The 24,937-nt window shown below is 37.0% G+C and overlaps 1 protein-coding gene across 8 annotated transcripts in view; it reads right to left on the reverse strand.

Annotated features, from left to right (window-relative positions):
* TFG (trafficking from ER to golgi regulator) overlaps nt 1–20,836 on the reverse strand; it is an 84,520-nt gene extending 63,684 nt beyond the window's left edge. For 4 of the 8 annotated variants that reach the window (XM_032350824.1, XM_032350812.1, XM_032350802.1 and 1 more), the window contains exons 1-5: nt 20,579–20,829; nt 16,542–16,768; nt 13,329–13,412; nt 6,422–6,568; nt 1,880–2,047 (exon numbers count right to left, since the gene is read on the reverse strand). In XM_032350824.1, the coding sequence (XP_032206715.1) occupies nt 1,880–2,047; nt 6,422–6,568; nt 13,329–13,412; nt 16,542–16,725 (583 nt within the window). In that variant the 5' untranslated portion in view covers nt 16,726–16,768; nt 20,579–20,829. Of the gene's footprint in view, nt 1–1,879; nt 2,048–6,421; nt 6,569–13,328; nt 13,413–16,541; nt 16,769–20,578 lie in introns of all 8 variants that reach the window. The other 4 variants (XM_032350864.1, XM_032350855.1, XM_032350834.1 and 1 more) reach the window with 3 other exon arrangements.
* Nucleotides 20,837–24,937: the final 4,101 nt, after the last annotated feature.

Below are 24,937 nucleotides of genomic sequence, written 5' to 3' on the forward strand. Positions count from 1 at the left end.
TCTTGTATGTAACCTATTAGTTAATGCTGCCCATCCTATCTTTACAATATTCTATTCCTCCTTCCCACGTCCTCAATCACTACGGCAGTCAAGCTTTTCACAACAGCAGACGTGATAATCAGAAAGCATCCTGGCATTTTCTATGTGCACAGTTTTTCTTACTTCAACATCCAAGGCTACTAGAAAAATGTCCTTCAAATAATGTCAATCATATTAATCATGTTATTCTGGTATGGCATATACTTATATTCTAATCAAAATTTTAAGCCTGACTTTATATATATATATAAAACTATTGACTCCTCTACCCACCATTTCTTGAAGTCTTAAATATTAAGAAGCCATACCATTAATTTCAGTTGCTCTAAAAAGTGTTTTTCAGATGTATCACTTGTGTGATGTCTTCATTCACAAAGAACATACATCATATACACATTTTGTCTTTCCAGAATTTCACATAATTCCCTTTAGTGAATAGTCACATAAAAGTCTCAAAGAAAAATAAAATTAATAGACTGAATCCTATATTTCCAATTACTAATAATGGCAAAGTAAATGGTCAGAGGTAACAACAAAAGCCCTAGACAAAACAGAAGAAAACAACTATTTGAAATCACTGGAAGTCAACCAAATGTCAGCAGAAACCAGAAAAGTTTACCCCCAGTGGAATTAGTGACTAAGAATTGTAAGCTCTGACCTCTGCAGCCCCAACAGCAGAAAGACAGAGTGTCAACTTCATGGCTGGCCAACTAGCTAGAAATTTGAGGGGAAAAATCCCTGGATTAAAAGTGCCACCAAAGGAATGAGACCTACAAACTACATATAAGCTCTGCCTAAAATCCTCAGCAGGCCACAAAATTCAGAGGTGGACACATAAGAGGGCTCAGGGAAAAAAGCAGCACCAAGAGTTAAAAGGGCTGAGCAGAGATGTTAGCTGCTAGATTCCATGGGGACAAAGAATGAGTAGTTTGAATCCAAACGAGTTAACTCCTTGCCAGAGCGACAGTAACAAAAAATCAGTCACTAAAACATATTAACCATCATGTCCAGTTTTCAATAAATTATCAGATATGCAAAGAAACAGGAAAACGTGACCCATACTCAGAGTAAAAAGACAGGCAAAAGAAAGTGTACTCCGAAAAAGCCCAGATACTGGATAAAGCAGACAAACACTGAGCAGCTATGATATTTTTTTTTTAATTATAAATATTTTTAAAGAATTAAAAATGCAGGAGTTAAAGGGATATAGTCTTAATGCAAAGGTAAGGAATCTCAAAAAAAATAAACTATACAAAGATTCAAATGAAAATTACAGAGCTGTATGTGTAATCAGAATCTAAAGAGAGAGAAAGCAGAAAACATACTAAAGAAATTATAACCAAAAATAAAAAGAAACAATCATAGTATAGGTACTGTTTTAAGGTTAAAACCACTCATATAAGAGCAGTTTCCACACAAAATCACTTTAACCAAAATCTACATTTAAATTTAAATTTCTCTAGTTTAATATCCAAAGAGAGAAGACATGAAATACAATTTAAATCCTACAACAAATCTGAAATAAGATTATGAAATGGTTCAGATTTTTTAAAAAAATTATAAACTTTCTGAATTCCACTTTTGATAAAATTTACCTACAACCAACAGCGGTTATTCTTTTAAGGGTAGGGTTCTACCTTAAGAAAGCTTTGCAGGTGCTGGAAATCATCTAGATCTTGATCTTACTTGGTGTTTTATATAGGTATATACAAAAGTAGAAATTTATTGAACTGAACCTTTAAGATATACGCACATCACTGTAGCTATTACCCTGTTACAGAAGGAAAGGAGATGGAAGGAACGAGAGGGAATGAAGGATGGGAAGGAGGAACTAACTTACCTGAAACTTGATCATCTGTTAAGCCAAATGCTGACATGACATTTTTGTTGATTTCATCTTGGTTTTTTAAAGGATCAAAAGCTGACATACTTGCTGCCATAACCTGAGTAGACTGTTTTCCAGAAGAATCAGAAGCAGCAGGCTTTTCATCCCTACCATCCACAGTATCTATGAGAGGAATAAACAAAAACTTGTTTCCATTTTATCTATACTTAGTGAAGCCTAAAAAAAATACAAAATAGGGAAAAATATATGTGCATACAGTCCGAAATGTTCAAAAGTATCTCGGAATATAGCATAATTGTTCATTTTACTTTCCTCTTTATACTTGATTTTTAAAATCAGAAAGAAGGATCAAAAAGAAATTTTAAAAACTAGTTTTTTCAAAAAAATTTTATCTCCTCCCCTAAGAATTATTAGGTGAGGAAAAAAAAAAATACAAGCTCCATAACAGAGAAAAACATTTTGCCCCTTCTTTTGGAGCCCATGACCTACATATATCCTACAATCAGATAGATACTGAACACTAATGCTTAAATTTGCAAAAGGATAAAGAAGCTTAAATGAAGTTATGAAATGAACTCTTATGTCTTATTTCTACTTGTCTATTTGTTCATTATTAATTACATGGAAACCTCAAGCCCATCAATACATTAAACACATCCTTTTAATTTGCTACGTCTCCTTAAAATACTTTACAGATGAAATGGTATGTCTGAGATTTGCTCAAAATAATAGGGGTGGAAATGTATGGGAGTCTAGATGACGGATACTATGGATTGATAATTACTGAAGTTGGGGGTGGGTTCTCAAGATTTATTAGAGTACTGTGTCTACTTTTGCGTATCTTTCCATAATGAATTATGTTTTTTAAATAGAAAAATAATTTAAACATGAGCATGATAAATTTAAAACCATGCTTTTCTTCTAAGGATACTAAAGTACTCAACATGCATCTGTACAACTACATTGTGAAAGGTAAGGGATTCAAGTAAACCCACAATATATAGATAGGAACCTGAAACCAAAAAGGTAACAAAAATTTTTTAAAAAGGTATCAAAAATAAAATAAGTAAACAAAGAGGAATACTGCTAACCATTTACTCAGTAATTACCAATTTTCTTCTGTTATCACGGAAGTATGAACATCAGTTATTATCTCTATGATCAAGACAAAATTTATCTTGTGAAAAACTGTTAAGTACCAAGGAGAATATAAGCACACATGGGCTTGTAGCTCATATTCATTCCTATCATTTCACTGGTTACACTAATACTTCTTCCACTGCTGGAAGAAAACTTCTAGTAAGTACTCCTTTAAAATAAGTTATTCATCTTCCTCACCAATTTTCTTCCTAATTCCTAATTCCAAGGCTACATGCCAAAAGCATATCACACCAATCTGTAAGCTATCCCCTCTCACACTACTACCTTCCACTACCTGTGTACCCTTCCACTTACTACAAATTAAATCCATCAGGAAACACAATACTAGAGGCACACTAACCTACTAGTAGCTCCGACTAGCCCATTTGCTGCTATAGCTACTGCAATAGGTCAATCCAGTATCCAAGGCAGCCTACATCATAATCCTCAGAGAGGAAGCAAGTATCCAAAAACCTGCAGAGGTAAACCACTGAAGAACATGGGAGGAAGACCATTGAAGAACCACATATTTCTGGGTAAGGGCAAGCCACATTGTTCTAAAGAATACCGACAACTGACTGGCAACAATATTTTCTAGACCAGACTTGCAGTTTCTGGTGTAGGATTTTTCTGGTTTATTCAACACTATTTTCCTGATTGTTAAGTCAGGATATGTTCTAAAAGCTTAGAAGCTTCAAAGAAGGCAGTAGATGGTAAGGTAAATGATCTTCCTAAGCACAGAAGAGGAAACAAAAAATAAATGACAACCATCTGTAAAATTAAAGCACAGAATGTATTACTCACTCAATAGATAACTACAACAGGACACCCTGACAAGAAAGGAGGCCAGACACAGAAACTCTATGTGGTATAATTTACAAAATGCTGAGAGGAAACCAGTTTTAACATCTTTTACATTAACATAGGTGAAAAGTTAATAATAAAACATATGAAAATAAAGGGTTAATAAAGAGAAGTAGTAAATATATTGGTAAGAAATATGTGAGAACAGAAAGGGTGCTTCACCAAACCTAAAAGCTTATAATTCTATCCCTTATAGCAGAACACAGGCTACTACAGGTAATTTCTGCACAGTACTGGCTACAATTGAATTTTCATCTAAGTTTTGTAACATTCTACAGATGCTTAAATCCCCTGAAATTATCCGCAAATGCTGTTGTGTCAGCAACTATGAATTCTTCTGACAAAATGGTCAAAAGTTTCCTTCAGATTCTTGACCTAAAGTTGGAGCTTTCTGTCAGGCCATATGCTTTAATCTAAAATATAAAAAGTTTCATGATTAAAAAGGCCACATAGGTTTTATTATAGAATTCCAGCACATCTCCAATATGTTCTGAAATACAGAGGTGGAAGGAGAAATTACTAATCACTAAAAATTTATTGAGAATCTACTATTAGTAAAACTTCACATAGCTGGACGGAGAGAGGAAGAATAAAATTATAGAAAATGAAGCTTTATTTACAATATACCTAAACTAAGAAAACTCCAAAATTTAAATGGAGCCAAAAATATAATCTCTACGAATCTAATGGCTGCAAGGGATTATAAAATGCTACTTTCCCACAAAATCATCTTCTATTAAGCCCCTTATATACAGTCATCCAGACTCTATTAAAAAATCACTATTTCATAATACAGATGATTTTAAGCATATAGTTTAAATGCAGACACAAAAATTTTAAAAAGACAAAAACACTTGAGATTTTTAAGTGCAACATCTAAGAATATTAAAAATTGAAAAAAGCTTGGGATGCCTGGGTGGCTCAGTTAAGCATCTGCCTTCAGCTCAGGTCATGGGTTTGAGTCAGGAGCCTTGCTCAGTGGGGAGCCTGCTTCTCTCTCTGTCTGTCCCCCTCTGCTTGTGTGTGCACTCTCTCTGACAAATAAAATATTTTAGAAAGGGGGGTGGGGGACGCGCCTGGGTGGCTCAGTCATTAAGCGTCTGCCCTTAGTCATGATCCCAGGGTCCTGAGATTGAGCCCCGTGTCGGGCTCCCTGCTCAGCAAAGTCGGCTTCTCCCTCTCCCACTCCCCTCTACTTGTATTCCTTCTCTCCACTGTCTCTTTCTCTGTCAAATAAATAAATCTTTTTTAAAAAATAAATTAATTTAAAAAGTTGAAGAAAGCAGTTTTTTTTTTTTAATCTACTTTCAAGTCCTAATACATAAACTCCAGTCTATACTGTTAAATATATTTGGTCCAAAAACATTGTCAGTTCCAAATTTGTCAATAAATCTTGCTTTAATATAAACAGTACATGTCTGTAAAATGGGGGAAAAAAAGTTTATCTTTGCATATGATTAGAAATTACATTGAAGATAAACTTTATAGGGGTACCTGGGTGGCTCAGTGGGTTAAGCCTCTGCCTTTGGCTCAGGTCATGATCTCAGAGTCTTGGGATCAAGCCCAGCATCGGGCTCTCTGCTCAGCAGGGAGCCTGCTTCCCCCCTTCTCTCTGCCTACATGTGATCTCTGTCTGTTAAGTAAACAAAATATTTAAAAAAAAAAAAAAAAAAAAAAGATAAACTTTACAATATACCATTTGAACGTAGTGATCTTAAATTATTTACTTAAAACTACTTCAAAAAAATAAATAAATAAAACTACTTCATATGCCCCATAAAACTCATGAAATGACTGCAATTCCTAAGACGCATTGATTATTACAATGGAAACAGTTCAAGAGTCAAAGGTGTTTGAAAACTGACCTATTCATAAACCCAGGGTTGTTGGGTTTTTTTTAAAGATTTTTTATTTATTTGACAGAGATCAATCCAGGGGTTTAAGACCAGCTATAAGGAATCAACCAGATAGCACTTTAAAAATGGGATTCCTGGGCCCTGCCCTCTAGTAGGTCTATGATGAGATCCCAAAATTTGCAAAATAAAATCTCCTAGTAATCCTAAAGAACCGCAGGTTTGAATACTAACACAGAGGTAAGAATAAGAAAAGGTAACATCAGGGGTGCCAACCTACTCCTACTTAAAAAGTAAAAAAAAAAAAAAAAAAATCTGCAAACAAAATGTGAGTTTATAGAGAATAATGTTAGGCAGAAAAAGTCAAAGAAAGATAAATACCATATGATTTCACTCATACACAGAATTTAAGAAAGAACACAAATGAGCAAAGGAAAAAAAAAAAAACAAAGATTCTTAACTATAGAAAACTGATGGTTACCTAAGGGGAGATGGGTTAAACAGTTGTTGGAGATTAAGGAGTGTCCTTGTCATGATGAGCACTGGATGATGTATGGAATTGTTGAATCACTATATTGTACACCTGAAACTTACATAATACTATAAACTTTATTAGAATCAAAATAAGCCAATTTTTTTAAAAAAGACATAAGGAGAATAAAAGGGATTCACAGTCTACCATTTTCAGGAATACTGGTGGAAGGTCCAGGTTCTCCAGGTGGTTCCAAGCTATCCAACAAGCGATTCACTTTATTTCGCAGTTCTATCAGCTCTCGACGAAGATATTTTACTTGACTCGATTCAAGGGGTCTTGGTTGGCCATTAACTGGAACAAAAGATTAATTTGTTTAAAATTGGGCAATGTTCTTAAATAATCTATCAACACAATTAAAGCAATAAGGAAAAATAAATGTAATTTCTTTAAAAAGTGAAAACAAAAACAAGATACCTAATGATGTCATTTAAATGATAACTCTTTTTAAGGATTTTTTTATTATTGATAATTTACTTTTTGGAAAAAATAAATATTCATCAGTCTTTGTTGATGCACATCTATGGCCCATGATCATACTGGTTAAAAAAAAAGTTCTATTAGGATAAACTACAATAAACTAATTTAAGTTTTTAATATATTTTTAGCAGAAATTATGTACCTTCAAAAGCTCATTTTTCTCCCACACTACTCTTCTGTATTCTTGAAGTAATATTATAAACACCTAAACACCTTATTCTATACATATATGTTAAAAGATGCAACATGACTGATAGATCTGTCATCCCTCTTGCCTATTTTTGACCTAAAAAAAGGAAAAAAATAGCACCTAAAATAACTGACCTAAAAAGTAACCTATTTAAAAAAAAATGCAGACTTCATGAATCCAAATCACCAATGTCCTTCAAAGTAATTACTTCTAAAGCAGTATATAAACCACAAAAAGTCAGAAATTATTTAATAATCTTTTTTTTTTTTTAAGATTTTATTTATTTATTTGATAGAAAGAGACACAGCGAGGGAGGGAACACAAGCACGGGGTGTGGGAAAGGGAGAAGCAAGCTTCCTGCTGAGCAGGGAGCCCAATGCGGGGCTCGATCCCAGAACCCTGGGATCATGACCTGAGCCGAAGGCAGACACTTAACCCACTGAGCCACCCAGGCGCCCCGGTTGTTTTTTTTTTTAAATGAAGGCAACATTACCTCAGTTGGTTGAAATGACTTTCAGCTGACTTAAAAATTAAAAAAAGGAATAAAATAAAAGAAACCCTTCATCCAGGGGCACTTGGGTAACTCAGTGGGTAAAGCCCCTGTCTTTGGCCCAGGTCATGATCTTAGGGTCCTGGGATCGAGCCCCGCATCAGGCTCTCTGCTCATCGGGGAGATTGCTTCCCCCTTCTCTGCCTGCCTCTCTGCCTACTTATGATTTCTGTCAAATAAATAAATAAAATCTTTTAAAAAAGAAAAAAAGAAAAAGAAATCCTTTATCCAGCAACAAAGACTATCACCACTAAGGTTACTTTAAAAAAAAAAAAAAAAAAAAGGTAAGACAAGGCTCTAAGTGCAAGCTTCAAGACAGGAGTCCAAAATTAAACTTAACTAAAAGGCTTTATGCATTGCCAGTATACATATATACAAATTCCCAAGGCAACAAATTAAAAAAGGAAATCCATTTGAAAATAAAAGTTTCAGGATTCTTCGTTAGGTAAGCTGCAAACATCAAACCATCAATGTAAGCTTTCTGAAGACAACCCTATTATATGTGCTCTCTATATAATTATGAGGAAGTTCAATACAATCTCCTACCTACATCAATTACTTGCTTTTTAGGGTACTACTGGGTTTTCTCTAATATCTAAAAGGGAGAAAAGCACTCTTGACAAGCAGGAACTGGCCTAGTCCTATAAGACAGCCCTACGTGCTGCCAGAAGCTGGCCTGGCTGGCACTCACAAGTAAGCTGCAGTGTTCTCTTGGTGAACATGAACAATTTCAAAGAATACCAACAAGTCAGAAAAGATCACTCTGTGACTGCGACAGATGAAGACAAGAACAGAGCCACTGCATAATCACATGAGAACTCAGACAAAACAAGAGCAGTGACCAAACCACAAAAATGACCAACATTCCCCTGGCTAAAGTGAGTGACTGCTGCTGTTTTACCAATTGAAGCTTTACCCTCAATTAATTCCTCCACCTTCCGCATAAGACTTAGTAAGATACCCAATCATAGGACCATCCCCACCTCCCAAGAACATACAATCTAGGGCAAGTTGCACTTCCTTGAACCTTATCCAAAATCATCTAACATAAACCCAAGCTATGAAAAATCCTTTCCAAATACTTTTACTGAGACATCCCATTGTTCATGGTGCTCATTCTCCCTCACTGCAATTTGCAGTATGCCCCTTTTCATCCCTCATATTGTTTATTTGTGCCTTCTTTCTTCTTAACTTTAATCTTAAAAGAGGTTTGCTACTTTGTATCCTCTCAAAATTATTGATCCTATCAATTCCCCAACTTCTAGCTCACTTCTGCTCTTTATTATTTCTTCCAACTTATTTGTCCTTCTTGTATTGAATGCTACAAATATCCCTTCAAGTCTACCTTTGCACACTCTAAAATAACTAATTACTTCTAATTCCAATAATTTCTTCTTTGACTTGTTACTTAAAAGCATATTTTTATCTTAAAAAGTCCCATAATTTGTGTTATTTTTGTCCAGTGATTTCTAATGAGGCCAAAGAATATAATCTCTAGAATATAATCAGAGAATAAATATCTCCTCTCTGATATTTATTGAAATTTGTTGGAAAAACCACTACATGATCAGCTTTTATAAATGCTCACATGTACTAAAAAAAATTACACTCCCTGATCGCTAGATACGTAAGACCAAGCCTGTATTTGATTTACTTGAATTTTCTGTATCCTGACTAATTTGGAGCCTTCCTGATCCACCGGCTTCTAAGAAAAGAGCATAAAAGCTCTCCCATGATTGTGAATTTATTTTTCCCTAGGGAAAAATCTAAGGCTATGCTGTGTTAGTGTTCAGAATTGTTATATATTCCCAGTGAATTATACTTTTTATCATTATAAGTGACTATTACTAATGAATTTTTCACTTAGAGTCCATTCTATTATTATTATTACTCACTAGCCTTGAGTTTGTCTAGTGTATTTTTTAGCCCTCTGCTTTCAAACTTTGCATAATATTTTACTGTGTTTTTTTTTAACTAAAATTCAATTAGCCAACTAAACAGGAGTCCTGGAACTTTTATTTTCAAATGGATTTCCTTTTTTAATTTGTTGCCTTGGGAATTTGTATATATGTATACTGGCAATGCATAAAGCCTTTTAGTTAAGTTTAGTTAAGTTTCAGACGTAGTGTTCAGTAACTGATCAATTGCATATAATACCCAGGGTTCATATCACATGCCCTCTTTAATGTCAATCACCCAGTTATAATCAGCATGTAACTAAATTTTGTTTAACTCCAGGCAGAGGCTATCTTTTGACATGCACATTTTGTCCATTTATATGTATTGTTAGTATTTCATGCTGTCTACTTATCAAGTTTTCTCTCTGCTTATTTTTCTCATCATCTAGTGAACCAACCAGATATTCTTTCCTCCTTTTCCCCCTACTGGTTATTTCTAGTCTTTCTTGAATCACTCTTACATTTCAGACATGTATACTTCAATTTTTAAAAATCTAATTAGTATCTACTTCCCAAACAATTTTAAAATATTTTAATTCCTATCATCCCCTCCTGTCTTGCATATAATCAGCATTTTTGTCCCATCTTGTTTTTATATTCCTAAAACTATTAATTTTCTTTTTATAATCAGTGCTCATTTAAATTTATGTGTTAATGAGTTTATGTGCTCACACTATCTTGCATGTTTCACCATTCTTCTGGACTCAGTTTCCCTCTTGCTGAAAAACTATTTTTAAAAAATTCTTTTAACAGGGCCCACGAGTAGCAAACTCTCAGCATTTATTTAAAATTTTTTAAAATTTTTATTTTTATTTTTTTGAGAGAGAGCACCTGAGTATGGGGGGAGGGAAGGGAGAGAGAGAATCTTAAGCAGACTCTACCTCCAGTAAAGAGCCCAATGCAAGGCTGGATCTCCTGACCTGAGCCAAAATCAAGTCAGTCGTTTAACCAACTCAACCACCCAGGAGCCCAGAAAATGTTTTTATCTTCCCTTATTCCTCGAGCTTACCAGACTACAGACAGCTACTTTTCCAGTTATTTTTTTTCTTAGCAGTCTGAAAATGTTACTTTACTGTCTCTAGCTCCAATTATTACTATGAAGATGTCTACCAACAGTCTAATTGCTTGGTAGGTGATCAGTCTTATTCTCTCAGGCTACTTTTTAAGATCTTTTTGCCTAACATATTGCCCACTTTTGGGATAGTATGTCCAGTGGAGTTTTATTTTTACTTATCCTGCTCAGGACTCACTGTGCCTCCTGAATCTGATAGTTTACTTCTTTTATATAGTTCTAAAAATTTCTTTAGCCATTACCTCCTGAAATATTTCCACTCCCCATTTCTCCTTCTTTAAAGTCTTAATGGGAAAAGGCTGGACTTTCTAATTCTCAAATTCTCTCATATTCCTCATCTCTGTTTTTGTGCTTGATTCTGTAATTTTTTTAGACTACCTTTCAGTTCACTAATTCTCTCTTCAACTGTGACTAATCTCTGTTGTTCTACCTCCCCACTTTGTATTTAATTTTAATGATTATTTTTTTCATTTCCAAAAGTTACCTTGATTTGTTTTTAAAATCTGTTTATTGGGGCGCCTGGGTGGCTCAGTGGGTTAAAGCCTCTGCCTTCGGCTCAGGTCATGATCTCAGGGTCCTGGGATCGAGCCCCACATTGGGCTCTCTGTTCAGCAGGGAGCCTGCTTCCTCCTCTCTCTGACTGCCTCTCTGCCTACTTGTGATCTCTCACTGTCAAATAAATAAATAAATCATCTTAAAAAAAAACATAAAATAAAATCTGTTTATTCCTTTTACATAGTGCCTTGTTCTTACACTTCTTTATTCATTTACATCTCAACTTTTAGTGCATATTTTATATATGAACATTTCTATTAACTAAAGTTCTTAGTCTCCTCCTACTACTAGCTGTGGCCATTGTTTCTTGCTTACATGGACTGTTTCACATGTCTTACTTGAACTCTTATATATCAACAGGATCCTGTCCAGAAGCCTGTGACTTGGATTGAGAACATACTCCTTTTAAGAGACTTCTGCCTTGGCTTCTTACTGTTTTTGTTTTGGTTTTGTTTTTGATTTTGTTTTTTTTAATGGTAGTATATGGGCTTGCAAGTTCTCAAACTATGCAGATAGTTTAAACTTAAACCCAGGACTTAGGGAATACAGTTAGAAATCCTTAAGGGAGACTTCACAAACCCAATAGTGCCAGGGTATGTGAGTTTCTGGTATCAATTCCCTGACTTTTCCTGTATTAATGAAGAGGTATTTTTCTTTTACAACTTTTAGAGTATAGTTCACTGAGGGTCTAGGACCCAAGGTCTCTACCATGTAAACACCAAATCATTAGTCCTTAGATTATGCAGAATAAAACCTTGACCATCACGACCAAAAGTGCACCAAGTCTCAGCTCTTGGGTCCTTCTGGTCCTGGTTTTTAATTCCATCTATCTTTTGGTCCCTGTACATTTCTCTTAACTCTCTCAATCAAGTCAAGTATACACTTCAAAAAAGACATTTGTAATAGTTGATCTAGCATGTCCTCAGTATTTCTGGAAGGAAGGTTTTCAGTTTATCAAACCTTCCTGATAGCCAGGCAACAGTGGTTAACTACCTCAGACTCAATATTATAAAATGATACCTTTTATCTAAAAAAATTTTTTACGCAGTTTTAATTTTTTTATTAGCATTTTAAAATCTGAATCACATTCAGCCTTCTTAGATGGAGATGAAATAAATACAAATTAAACCAACTGGCCAACATCATGTTCCATGGAACTATAAGGTTCAGTGCCACGTAACTTTTTAAAAATTTAAAGAAAACATTCAAGAAAAAAAGCCTAGATTTTATTTTTCACATAATCATACTACCACTTTAACTCTGTAATCATTTCAGTATTTTATCCCCTTAAGAGTTACGCCTCAGGGGCACCTGGGTTGCTCAGTGCGTTAAAGCCTCTGCCTTCAGCTCGGGTCATGATCCCAGGGTCCTGGGATCGAGCCCCACATCAGGCTCTCTGCTCGGCAGGGAGCCGGCTCCCTCCTTTCTTTCTCTTTGCCTGCCTCTCTGCCTACTTGTGATCTCTGTCAAATAAATAAATAAAATCTTTAAAAAAAAAAAAAGTTACACCTCACAAATTTGTTAATGTCAATAAGAAAACAGAATCTTAAGATTATAATTAATCTTATATTCATTTTTATCAAAACTACTTATAATTTACTCTGTAAGTACTCCTGAAAAAATAATGTCTACAGTATGAGGCCTATACGTTAAGTCCTGAGAAGTAAAAACATGTTATAAAAGGTAATTATCTATACTAAGAACTTAATAATAAAATGAATAAACTTAATAAAACTAAAACTTAATAAAGATAGTTTTAACCCTGTATTATTTTCAAATCTGTAAATACTTCTATAAGTGGCATCCGCTGCTACATATGGTACTGAGCAGAAGGGAGAATTTAAACATGCCTACTTTCTATTATTCTTCAAATCTTCTATTAATCGTCAAATATATAGTTAGGCCTAATAATTCAAAATTTCAGATATAACTGAAAAAGTTATCACTTAATTCTGAGTCTTTAAAAGGAGTAAATCTGGGTGCTTGCATGGCTCAGCCAGTTAAGTGTCTGCCTTCAGCTCAAGTCATGATCCCTGAGTCCATAGTATCCTGTATCAGAATCCCTACTCATTGCAGAGTCTTCTTCTCCCAATCCTTCTGGCCCTCCCATCCACTTGTGCTATCTCTCTCTCTCTCTCAAATAAATAAAATCTTTAAAAAAAATAAAAACAAAAGGAGAAAAGCTAAAAAGACTTCAATAAAAATACAATGGACAATACAGTAAATTTATTAGAAGGTTTACCACTTACCAAATAATGTCAGTTTCAGTATTCTACTACATTGAATTGCAAAAGAAAGGTCAGAACTATCAAAAATTGTTATAAGATCTCCATCTGGAATTTAAAAAAAGTTTCAGATTTGTGTCAGTATAAACCAAGGTATACATTAAATTAGAATCTAAATGAAGATTACAGAACATAATGAGAATCTACCATAAAAACTTTAAATAAACACTAAATGATCTAGGTAAGATGCACTTGTTCAAAAGAATACCATATCAATTTTGCTTATTACTTTTATAGCAAAGTTATTTATCATATCCCCATAAGAAGAGCCAAAACATAAAGATTAATATATTAAGTCATCTTTTACAAGTCACCAGGATATTCATGGTAGCAAAATAACAGATTACTGGTTTAGACTAAAATCTTTCTGTTCCAAAAAATTTAAATATATTTACCAAAAGTTAAAGAAATACAGATTCTCAAGGTTCAAATTTTAATCCTAAGTACAAGAAAACACCACTAATATAAAGGGAGGGAAAGCTATTATAATAGTAACTAAAAGGATCACTGACCATTTTGATACTAAGATGAAAACTATGAACTCTCCCTAGAAAAAAATATTCATGTTATACACAAGATTCTGTAATCTCCTAGATCTCAATGGGCGCCTGGGTGGCTCAGTTGGTTAAGTAACTGCCTTCAGCTCAGGTCATGATCCTGGAGTCTGGAATTGAGTTCCACATTGGGCTCCCTGCTCAGCAGGGATTCTGCTTCTCCCTCTCATGCGCGCTCTCTCTCTCTCTCTCAAGGAAATAAAATCTTTAAAAAAAAAAAAAAAAAAAAAGAGTATTATAATCAGCTGCCTGTCTCAAAAGATTACAAAGGGCTTGGAGGAAAATGTTCTCTAGAGAGAACAAGAACAGAAAAGCAGCCACAGGCAAGGAGCTAATCAGGGTCCTGTGCCAGGTGTCTTCACAGACATAGGTAGGCTGGGGGCTTGAGGATGTCGGTTCTGTCCTGGGAGGCTGCTCCAAGGATGCTCTGCTACACCAATTTTAACACTGATTACAGATTTATTTTAAACAAAGGTGGCAACAAATGGCGTAATTGAGAATTTTATCATTGTTTTTACATTGTTTTTAGATCTTTATAACCAGACCCATTTCTTATAACGTTATCTCATGTTCAACTTCAGGGATTCTAAACATATTTTTAATAAAGTATATATGTAAAAGGAAACCTTCTCTAACTATCTTATTTTCTGAAACTCACAACAGAAATAGAATATACATGATAGCAGAAACTTTACCTAAGCCAGTCCTCCACCCTAGTACCCAACAGTTTCTGGAATACAAATCTGTATAATTTAAAACACTTAGAAACACCCTGAAAAAGCAATTCAATGTGGTAACTGGATGTGGAGAATATTCTTTCAACAATGAGGATACTCTAAGCAAGGGGTCCACAAATTGAGACCGATGGTCAAAATTCTTATTTATAGGACTGTGAACTGAGCATGGTTTTTACATTTTTTAAAAGGTTTTAAATAGGTGAAATACTGGCCTTAAATGATCCACAATGCTAAGATTTTATCTGATCTTTTAAAGAGAAGTTTGGCAACCCCTGCCCTAAACAAAAATAAGGGAGTTAAGAGAAAGCCAGATAAATAATGAGGTCAGTTTAAGTTATACCAAGTATGAAGTAAATTAAGGCACACATTTTCAAGTTAGAAATGAAAATCAATGTATTGTTAATAGATGAGATTATACTAGGGAAGAGAACAGGAAGAAACTGTCTCCTTTACTGTCCTTTAAAACAGCTCTCAAAATTAGGTTTGGGTAATATTAGATCATACTTTATTAAAAAAAAGAATTACACCTGTAGTTAAATGGCCAGCTTAGCTGATCATCAGTGATTTATACTCTCCTTCCACAGTGCAGGTTGTTGGAAAGTGGACCAACCAGGAACATACCCCTAGCCACTGAGATCTCAGCAGAGCCACATGACTGGGGTCTGGCCAATGTGATGTGAGGAGAAATGACATACATTACCTTAAGGCCTAGAGACTACAATCCCCCCACCTAATCCCCTACACTCTGTCTTCCTCCATCTGCCTGCTGGATGTTAATGCTCAAGGTGAACTTATAAGCCATGTGTTGAACACAACAGAGTTTCTGTCAACCTGGGTCTCTAAATGATTCACTGAGTGTTAAACCACTGAAATTTTGAGATTTCTCTTATCATCAGCTGGCATTACTTTAAGCCAGCACACAGAGACACAGAAAAGCAGTTGTCAGTGATAAGAAAACTAGGACAGCAGTGGCAGAGATGTTTAGGAATATGAGTATTTTTAAAAAAAAGGTATAGGTGGGTGCCTAGGTGGCTCAGTGGGTTAAGCGTCTGCCTTTGGCTCAGGTCCTGATCTCAGTCAGGGTCCTGGGATGGAGCCCCGCATCAGGCTCTCTGCTCAGCAGGGAGCCTGCTTCCCCCCTCCCCCAACCCCCGGACCTGCCTGCCTCTCTCCTTGCTCTGTCAAATAAATAAATAAAAATCTTTAAAGGGGAAAAAAAAAAAATGGTATAGGTAGCAATGCCAAGTACTGAAAACAAGGGGAAACAGACTGAAATTAAAGTCAATGGTAAGAAAGAAGCTAGTAACCACCTGAGCACAATTTTTCAGCAAAGATGTTTATAAAGAAGACAGGTATAAAAAAATGAAATAAAGATCTGTTGTGTTTGATGCAACATCTGTCATGTAAAACCCACTGCTGTACAAACTGTTTTGTGGTCAAATGAATCTAGGACACTGCATACTATAAACTGACAATGTACACCAGCATATAACACATTCTAAAGATTGCTGCAGTAAAGAAACACATTTCTGTTTCAACCAGCTTTCTCACTTAGTTGGCCACGAAAATCTTTTTCATTCAGTACTTACTGATGAGTGAAAAGTGTGGTTTTAAAAGCAAAAAAAGGATGCCAGAATTGCATGAGCAAAAGAGAAAAAAAAATGCTTGTAAAAATATACATGAAAGTTCTATCATTTAAAGCCCCATTTCTAATAATAAATCACATAGCTATTTAACTTATTAAAGAATTATAATTAACTACGTGAACATCCAATTAAATTAAATGGGTACTCAATTACTACAGAAGGGAACAAAATTTTTATTGAGATAGTTCAACAAAAGATAGGCAAAAAAATCATAAGTAATACGCAGACTTTTAATCTTACCTTCATCTTTATACTTTATTGTAACTTCATCATTACTCAAGAGTTTTCCTCTGAAAACTCGCTGCATCATTAGCACTAATTCATCATAAGTAATATCTTCATTATGAATGGGAATTCGTCGAATATCTTCCCCAAGTTGAGCTTTGATGATTAGCTTCCCACTTAGGTCCAACTGTCCATTCATGGTGGACTCCAGGATGTTGTAGGTATACAATTCTAGGGAAAGACTGATAAAATGGTTTTGATGATTAAACAGCTATAAAAACTTATCTTAAAAAGTTGAAAAGGAAATCTACTATTAGAATCTTTTAAGAAACTCTGGCCTTCAAAAGAGGTTTACTGTTCCAGTATTCCAGGTTAAAATGGTCTGGAGATAAGTTTATTTTGTGCCTAAAAACAATTTTTAGCATTCACCCACATACCTGCTTATCTCACATTACCATTTAGATTTCTAACTTAAGATATCTAAAAACAAATTCCTGATCTTCCCCCCAAAATCTGCTTCTCCTGTAATATTCTCTATCTCAGTAACAATTTCTTCCTTCTAGCTGTTCACAATTTTTTTTTAAAAAGTCCATGAAATACCCAAAAATATGGTTGCCACCACTTTTTAAATCTCTACATTCCAATCCCTTCAGTATCTCTACTGCTACCAACTTGATCCAAGCCACTAGCATTTCTTGCATGCATTACTGCAAAAGACTCCTATGTGGTCTGCCTGCTTTTTACCTTTGCCTACTTTTAATCTATCCTCAACATCAGAGTAATCCTGTTAAATAAAATCTAACATACCTCTGCTTAAAATCTCCCAATAGAGTCACAGCTCACTTCTAGTAAAGGACAGGACAACAAAGTCATGATCTGGCCTCTGGCCCCTAGCCAAGTTTTTTAACCTCATTTCCTAATTTTCTCCCTGATTTCATTGCTGCACCCATATTTTAAGTAAATCCTCAATGTAAGGCTTTGCACTTGCTGTTCCCTTTGTCATAAGTCTTTTTCACAATTCCCATATGATTCAGATCTCTGATCAAATGGTCACTTCTTAGAGATTTGTCCTGACTACCTAAAGCTAAACTAAAATGGATCTTCTTTCACTTTCTTACCCTGCTACAATTTTCTTCAAATCACTCATCACCACCAGGCATTATGAATTTATTAACTTTGCATTGTCTTTCCTACTAAAAAAATAAAGAAGTAAATGGTTTTGTTCATTGGATTCCTGAGTCTAGAACAGTGCCTAGTAATGGTTGTCACTGAATTTTGTTACATGAAGGACAAATAAATACTGGCTTCCACAGTATTAACCTATAACTAAATGATAACCCTGAAAAGCATGTGTGAACACTAAAACAGAGTCTCAAATTTTTCTCTCTAAAGTAAAAAAGACCACTAGTATTTTTTCTAGTTTTCCTATTTGGGGAACTTAAGGAGAAAAGGCAAATGAGTGACATCCTCCAGAACTTTCTAATAAGACCGTGCACTATTGTCTCTTAATATTCTGTAACTCACCCCTCCCCAAACCTTAGTGGCGTGTATGATTAGATTCCCTATTTATGTCCTTCCAAGTATTGCTTAAATGAATGTCTCTAGTCCTCCTTGCCATATTCTGAAGAGATTACATTTATTAATAATATTTTTCTTTCCTTTTTATCTTAGAAACACTCTTTTTCCATAATGCACTGACCCACAATCACATACTGACAGCTTGGAAATAAACTTCCCAATTGTTGTAACAGATTTTTAAAAATTCTGCCATTTAGTGAGGACCCAAAGTCAAACTTGAAGGCCTATATCCTCAGACTTCACTTTTTCAGCAGGATGAAATCCTAATGTTATTTAGCCTACCGTTAAACACTCTTCACGATTTGTCCCTCCCCTTGTTTTTTTCTTACTCTTCATATATATATATATTTATATATATATATATTTGTACTGTCCTATTTTAGAGCTTATATTAATAATATATTTTAAAATGAGGCATTAAGTACTGAATCTAACGCTCTTAGGTCAGTTCAGAACAGAGCGGATTGTGTTCCTACATATGGATGTTAAGCTTGCCTTAATGTAAAACAGAATAACTTATCTGTCAATGCTCTCAATGGACTTCTCATAAACACTGTGATTAACTGAAAGAACCTCTACACCTGTTAGCCAAACTACCCTCTTCACTCAGGAAACATTTACTTAATACCTACTATGTGCTAAGCTCTAAAGTATAATCTCTTCAATAAAATGGTAAAGACTCCACCTTATTTACCTTACAGTCTGAAAGAAATAAAGAACTTCAGTAAATCAAAGTTATGTTACTTCCTCCTATCCATAGGATATGTAAACCAGCAATAACATAGCTAAGGACCACAGCTTAGCTTCAGCAAGGTATCATTATCTACTCTTAAAAGCACCTAGAACAGTGCCTGACATATAGCAGGTATTTAAAAACTTGTTTTTGTTGCCCAAACCAAAGATGAATGAGAAATAATAAAGTTCTGATAAGGGATAGGGAGAAGAAAAGTTATACTGTTAGGGTCAGTTCCTAAGCCAGCCCTTCACACACTGTACCTCTTTTATGTAACTAGAAGTGACTCCCCCAACAAACATACTAATTAAGAGAACTTTCAACATCTGATGTAATGAATAGTACATCCTTTTGATGGGGGGAGGGTTGTTCAATGCAATTCCAATGGATCTGTTTTGGCGTTAGTCTGTTTTACTTTATATTTGCCACATTTGCCTGCAAATTCATTTATTCCTTGGTGCTTCCCATGCACTGTAAACTCCCTGTGGCCAGGAACCAGGGCTTCTTTCATAAGCCAGTTTGTGCAGCCATCTCCTCAAGACATGCATATCATCATCACGAAACTAAGGACATCAAAAAATCTTTCCTTTCTGGGAACATCCCATTCTCAATTTTCTTATGTAACAGAATTCAGGTCCCCTTTTTCTCTAACTCCAGTCACCAGGTAGAGACTGGTATGAACAACTAGCTGCCAGGACTGCTGGTGAGATCCTTACAGCATTTTCTTCTCCCATCTTGTCCATACCCGGCTCCCTCTGAAGTCCAGAAATGACACAGCCACTAATTTCCCAAACCCTCCAACAGGAACCCTGTTTTTAGCACTTGGGAATAAACTGACCTGACCAAAGGGACATAAAAATCCTGCCTCCTGAACCAGAATACAAGATCAGTGGCCAAACCTCCAGTTCCACTTTCCCTGTGGGTAGAATCCGGCTCGAATTCAGAGGGGCCTGCTTAGGCACCTCCACAGCGTAGCAATTTTAAGATATTCAAGCAAAATCAACCCTTGATTGTTCCAAAGAATCCAAGGAGCCACAAATCCTGCCTGACCACTAAGATAGTAAAGATTTCTACAAGCCCGGTGACCTTAGGCAAGTACCTCTCCAAGCCTCACTTTCATCATACGCAAAGTAAGAATATCTAAGTTTAAAGAACCTTTGTGATGATTATCATGCATCTAAAATACTTAGCACAGTTAGTAGGAAACTTAAAAGTTCGCTATCATCATCACTATAAAACTGGGTTGGGCCTCCAGTTGGCGCTTGATTAAGCCCTGACACAGCTAAGGAACAAGGTTCCTCTCGGGTGACCCCAATAAACTTATTCCAACAGGCGCTATTCTTCAACCTCCTCACCCTTACAAGCTCCTCTGGGGGGGTTAAGTGCTCGACCACCACAGGCCTCACAAAGTACCTCCCCTCTCCTCTCCATCTGGCAGTCCAACCCCATGGAACCAGGCGGACTCGGAGCGAGAGCACTTGCTGGCCCAAACAATCCCTGGACCCCCGAGGCCCGCCTCCCTGCCACCGTGGCCAGCGGGATTCCCATCCCCTCCCCCTCCACAGCTTCCCCTCCCCCCACCCGACGCCCCTCCCGGGCCCCAGACCCTTCCCACGGCCCCCTCCGCCCCCACCCCCCCGCCCGGTACCCGCCGGTTCGAGCGAGGCCCTGCCAGCGCTTCCTCGTCTCCCGGCCCGCCTTGTCGGGAGAGCGGCCGCACCCCCGTCCCCAGCGGCCATACCCGCCTGCCGAGGCTGCCGCGGCCGCCTCCCCGCGGATCTCCGCTGACCCGACCGGTGCGAGGCCGACGCCCGGCTCTAGGGCGTCGTGGAGAGGCTGCGGTCACGGCCCACTCCGGTGCCCTCCGCCGGCGCTGCCGCACCTCGCTAGCAGGCTCGCGCGGGCCCCGGCCAATCGCACGGACGCACCAAGCCTAGCGAGATCTCGGGCCCAGTACGTGGCAGGTGGGGGAAGAAGAGGGGCGGGAACAAGAAAGAAAAAAAACTGTCCTTTCGCTCCGCCTCTCAGCGAGAGGCCAACCTATAACGCATGCGCAGCGGCAGAGGCACGGGTGGGGGCTGACTGTTCTACGGCCTGCGTGGGCCGGAGTCTCTCCTTTCTCACTGGATGACGGAGTATGGCAGTGGTTGCCGAACGGAAGCACGCATGCGCAAGGCGTGACCAGGCACTTCCGGTTTTCCTGAAAGCTTGAGTTTCCCGTGTGTCGCTCGTGGGTGGGGCGTGGCTTGCTGCTGTGGACTCTGAGAGCCCGTCGGAAGTGGGCATTTGTCCAAGTTTGGGATTTTTTTTTTGCGACCACTGTAATTCTAGTTCTGTCTCGAAAAAAAAATCTTTTATCCCCGCCTTCCCTCCACAAACTCATTCATTCATTATTCGGCGCCTACGCTTCGAGTACTGTGCGGGGAATAGGGATGAATCAGTTTGTGAACAAGGAGTTGCTAATAGCGTTTACCAGACAGAACAAACCTGCGAGTGTGTCAAAGGAAGGAACTGGAAAATTAAGGCTACTAAGAATTCCGGAAGCCTTTTTGGGCGATAAGGCAGCGTTGCCCTATATACTCTTTCCTTCTCTCTTACCTAAAGCATTTGTTTTAAATACGCGTTTTTGTGTAGTTAAGTGCTCTGGTTCAGACTTTTTGCGGAGGGAAGTGTTGAAATCTAGGGATGAGGGAGTGCTCTTTTAAAAGTTGCAAGCAACTTGTGCCTTACTTGACGGAGATTAAGCAAAAGGCAAGTCGAACTCACGTGGTCCCCAGTTGTTCACCAGATATTCCTGAAGGACATGGTGTAAGGTGAATTCAGGGTGGAAGTTATATTCCTTTAGTACTATAAATAGTATGATCTTTTTGCAGGTAGAAGTCTGAAAAATTCCGTTTGAAAGTGAAATATGTGACTTTAGAATGCTTTTTGCCTCTGAATTGTATTTTCCTACCCTGCGTGAATTGCTCTTTGAGCAATTGCTTGCAGAGATTGAGGAGCAGAGGAATAAAGGAATGAAAAAAGTTCCTGACTTTCCCAAAGGCTGTTCTTCATTACTTGTTATTTAGAACTGAGTAATCCAGATTTGGGGAAATGCACAGCTGTCCAGTAATAATATTTTTTTAAAGATTTGATTTATTTATTTGACAGAGAGAGAGATCACAAGTAAGCAGAGCAGCAGGCAGAAAGAGGGAGAAGCAAGCTTTCCACTGAGCAGAGAGCCGTATGCGGGGCTCCATTCCAGGACTAAGATCATGATCTGAGAGGAAGGCAGAGGCTTAAGCCACTGAGCCACCCAGGCACCCCCAGTAATAATATTCTAAAGTCCTTGAGATGGTTTGAGATTGGGTAAAACCACACATGTGAACGGAGGTAAAATATTCCCTGAAGGAAGTGTGTGTACCACTGTCAAATTTGCCTAAAAGGAGGCTAGACCCTGGGGCAGGAGAAAAGAGCTGAAACTTAGCCTGGAATAAGGGGAAACAATTTCCTCTCTTTAGGCTCCCAGGAAAGGGGCATTCACTTGAGTCCTGACATTGAGGAGAAATACATGGATCCTTGTTGCACTGGGACCAGCTAGAAGCTAGGAAAAGAGGCACCCATAGCGTGGTCTTGTGGAGGGGTTGGTGCATTTGGACTTTGAAAGCAGCTTGAGTTTATGTTGTAATTCCTTCATGCTTCATCCCTAAACAATTAGAAGTCTTTTTTAATGTTAAAACATATTCCCAGTTACCACTGTGGAAACAGAGATGGGGTAGTGATGATTCCTTCCTGTCAAAGCAACAGTAGGAGCTGCACAAGACAAGAAGTGAGAAATAAGAGAGTAAAAAAAACATCATTTGGAAGCCAGATCAGAGACTCTGGTGACATGAGGCAAGAAGGACATCTAGGTAACATTAAAGCATTTACCTAATTCTCCAGAATTATACTTTTAAAAATTTTTAATGATGAACTTTATGAAAGATTTCATCTCCTCCTATCCCGGGTGCAGGCTTACAATGTGACTAAGCATGAAATCAAGGACATTTGGGTTTACTTATATGTCATAAAGCAGGTTTAGAGAAGCACACAAAATTATCAGTTGAGTGTGTCAAATTGCCCCTTTAGGTTATAAACACCTTAATAACTAAAACTATATATATATATATATATATATATATATATATATATATAAAACGTAATAACTAAAACCATATCCTGTTCATTTATTTGTTTTAGCTTAATACTGAATTGTCCACAACAGTTCAGTAAACTTTCCTCTTCCTGATCCTATCCTATAGAACAATTATGTTTTCAAAAATAAGAACAAAATGAACAGCTGGAACTCATTACCTCACCCAAGTATTAAAACATTACCAATAAACTATGCCTCCTGTGTGCTTCTCCCCAAGGTGGTCCTTGTGCCTCTCCCCTGAATTTTAACATTACCTTGTTTGTTTTTAAATTTTCTATGTAGTTTAATCATATATATACATATGTGTGTGTGTGTGTGTGTGTGTGTGTATACTGACAACACATACCATATGGTATGTGTTGTCAGTTTTACTTGTTATAGGCATTATATAGAGTATCATCTCTGTGGTTTTCTGGAAAATTTTTGCATTCAGTATTATGTTACTAAGATATCCATATTGCTACACATAGCTGGAATTCATTTATTTTCATTGCTGAGAAATACTCCTTTGGAAGAGTGTGCCACAAATTTTTAAAATCTGTTCTATCGAAGTGTATTTGGATTGCTTCCAGTTTCTGCTGTGAGCCTCCATAAGCATCCTTTAGTTTGTCTCTTATACAAGAGTATTTCTTGTTTCATGCTAATACATGGATTACTGAATGGTAGATTATGCAAATATTTAGCTGTATAAATAATGCCAACTTTTGGTATGACTAAGGCTTTGTGTGGGGAGGGAGTGTAAATGGTATCTTTTTCTGGTCTTATTGAAGAACATGAAGTTTACATTATAACCCTGACTTTTTGTACCAAACATTTGACAATTAGACTCTTGGTCCTTATGAAATCTCAAGTGACTATTCTGTATCCTTACTTATAATTTTATCTTTGAGTATATTGTTCAGCACCATCCTCGCCCCCACCCAACTTGAAAGCTGTGATTATCTTCTCTCTATCCTTCCCAGCATCTGGCATTGATTGCCTGAGAGAGTAAGAGGTACTCAGTGAGTAACTGTTGAGTCAATGAAATAGTTATTACTGTTTCTGTAATGTACCCACAATTCAGGATGATACAGTTCTCTATACTTAGGCTCCCAATAAATGCAGGTGATAATTAGCCAGGGAGGAATAACTTGAATTGAACTAGTTACCACGTTTACCAAGAACATGAATTCTCCCACTGTATGTGTAGACACTGATTTTAGTTACTGCTGCCTTACATTAGTGAAGCCAAAAAGGCTAAGTTATCATGTAATGATCATGTTTTCAACACTTACGTTCACATTTATTGGGATAGGCATTAATCAAATCATTAAGAAGATTTTTCTAGGTATTCTATAAGTAATTATACATTTAAAATGCTCTTAGAAAACATCTCACCCCCTTTTTTGGTGCAGAGTTTAGAAAGGTTCTAAGTCAGAGAAAACTGAACACCATGCTCACCTGGCCAGCTGTCCTATATGAAGATGAATCTGGTCTTAAAAAATACCAAGAATAGTCTTAAATCTGAAATATTGGATACGTGAAGAAAGGTGAAGCAATGTAAGGAAATACCTTTGACCCACCTGTAGCAAGGGGAGAATGGAGGCACTAGTTCGAAGGTTACTTTCCTTGTTCATGGACTTCCAAAGACAGGTCAGATTTGAACCCGTGGTTTTGAGAGTGACAGTCAACTCATGTACCACTTTCTCTTTCTCCCTGAAAGTCTGTGTGGCTAGAACTCTTCAATTACAAGGGGAAGATCCCAAGAATGAGAAAGGTAGATTCTCTGACTGGCCAGGAAATGGGACAAAGACTATAAGCCTTGTAGCAAGATGGATAAAACCTGTTTTTCATCATGTTGTCCTTGAGTAGTTCATTTAAATCTTTTTTAAAATATTTTATTTATTTATTTGACAGAGATCACAAGTAGGCAGAGAGGCAGGCAGA

This window comes from Mustela erminea, chromosome 1 (assembly GCF_009829155.1).
Source record: "Mustela erminea isolate mMusErm1 chromosome 1, mMusErm1.Pri, whole genome shotgun sequence".
Lineage (NCBI taxonomy): Eukaryota > Metazoa > Chordata > Mammalia > Carnivora > Mustelidae > Mustela > Mustela erminea.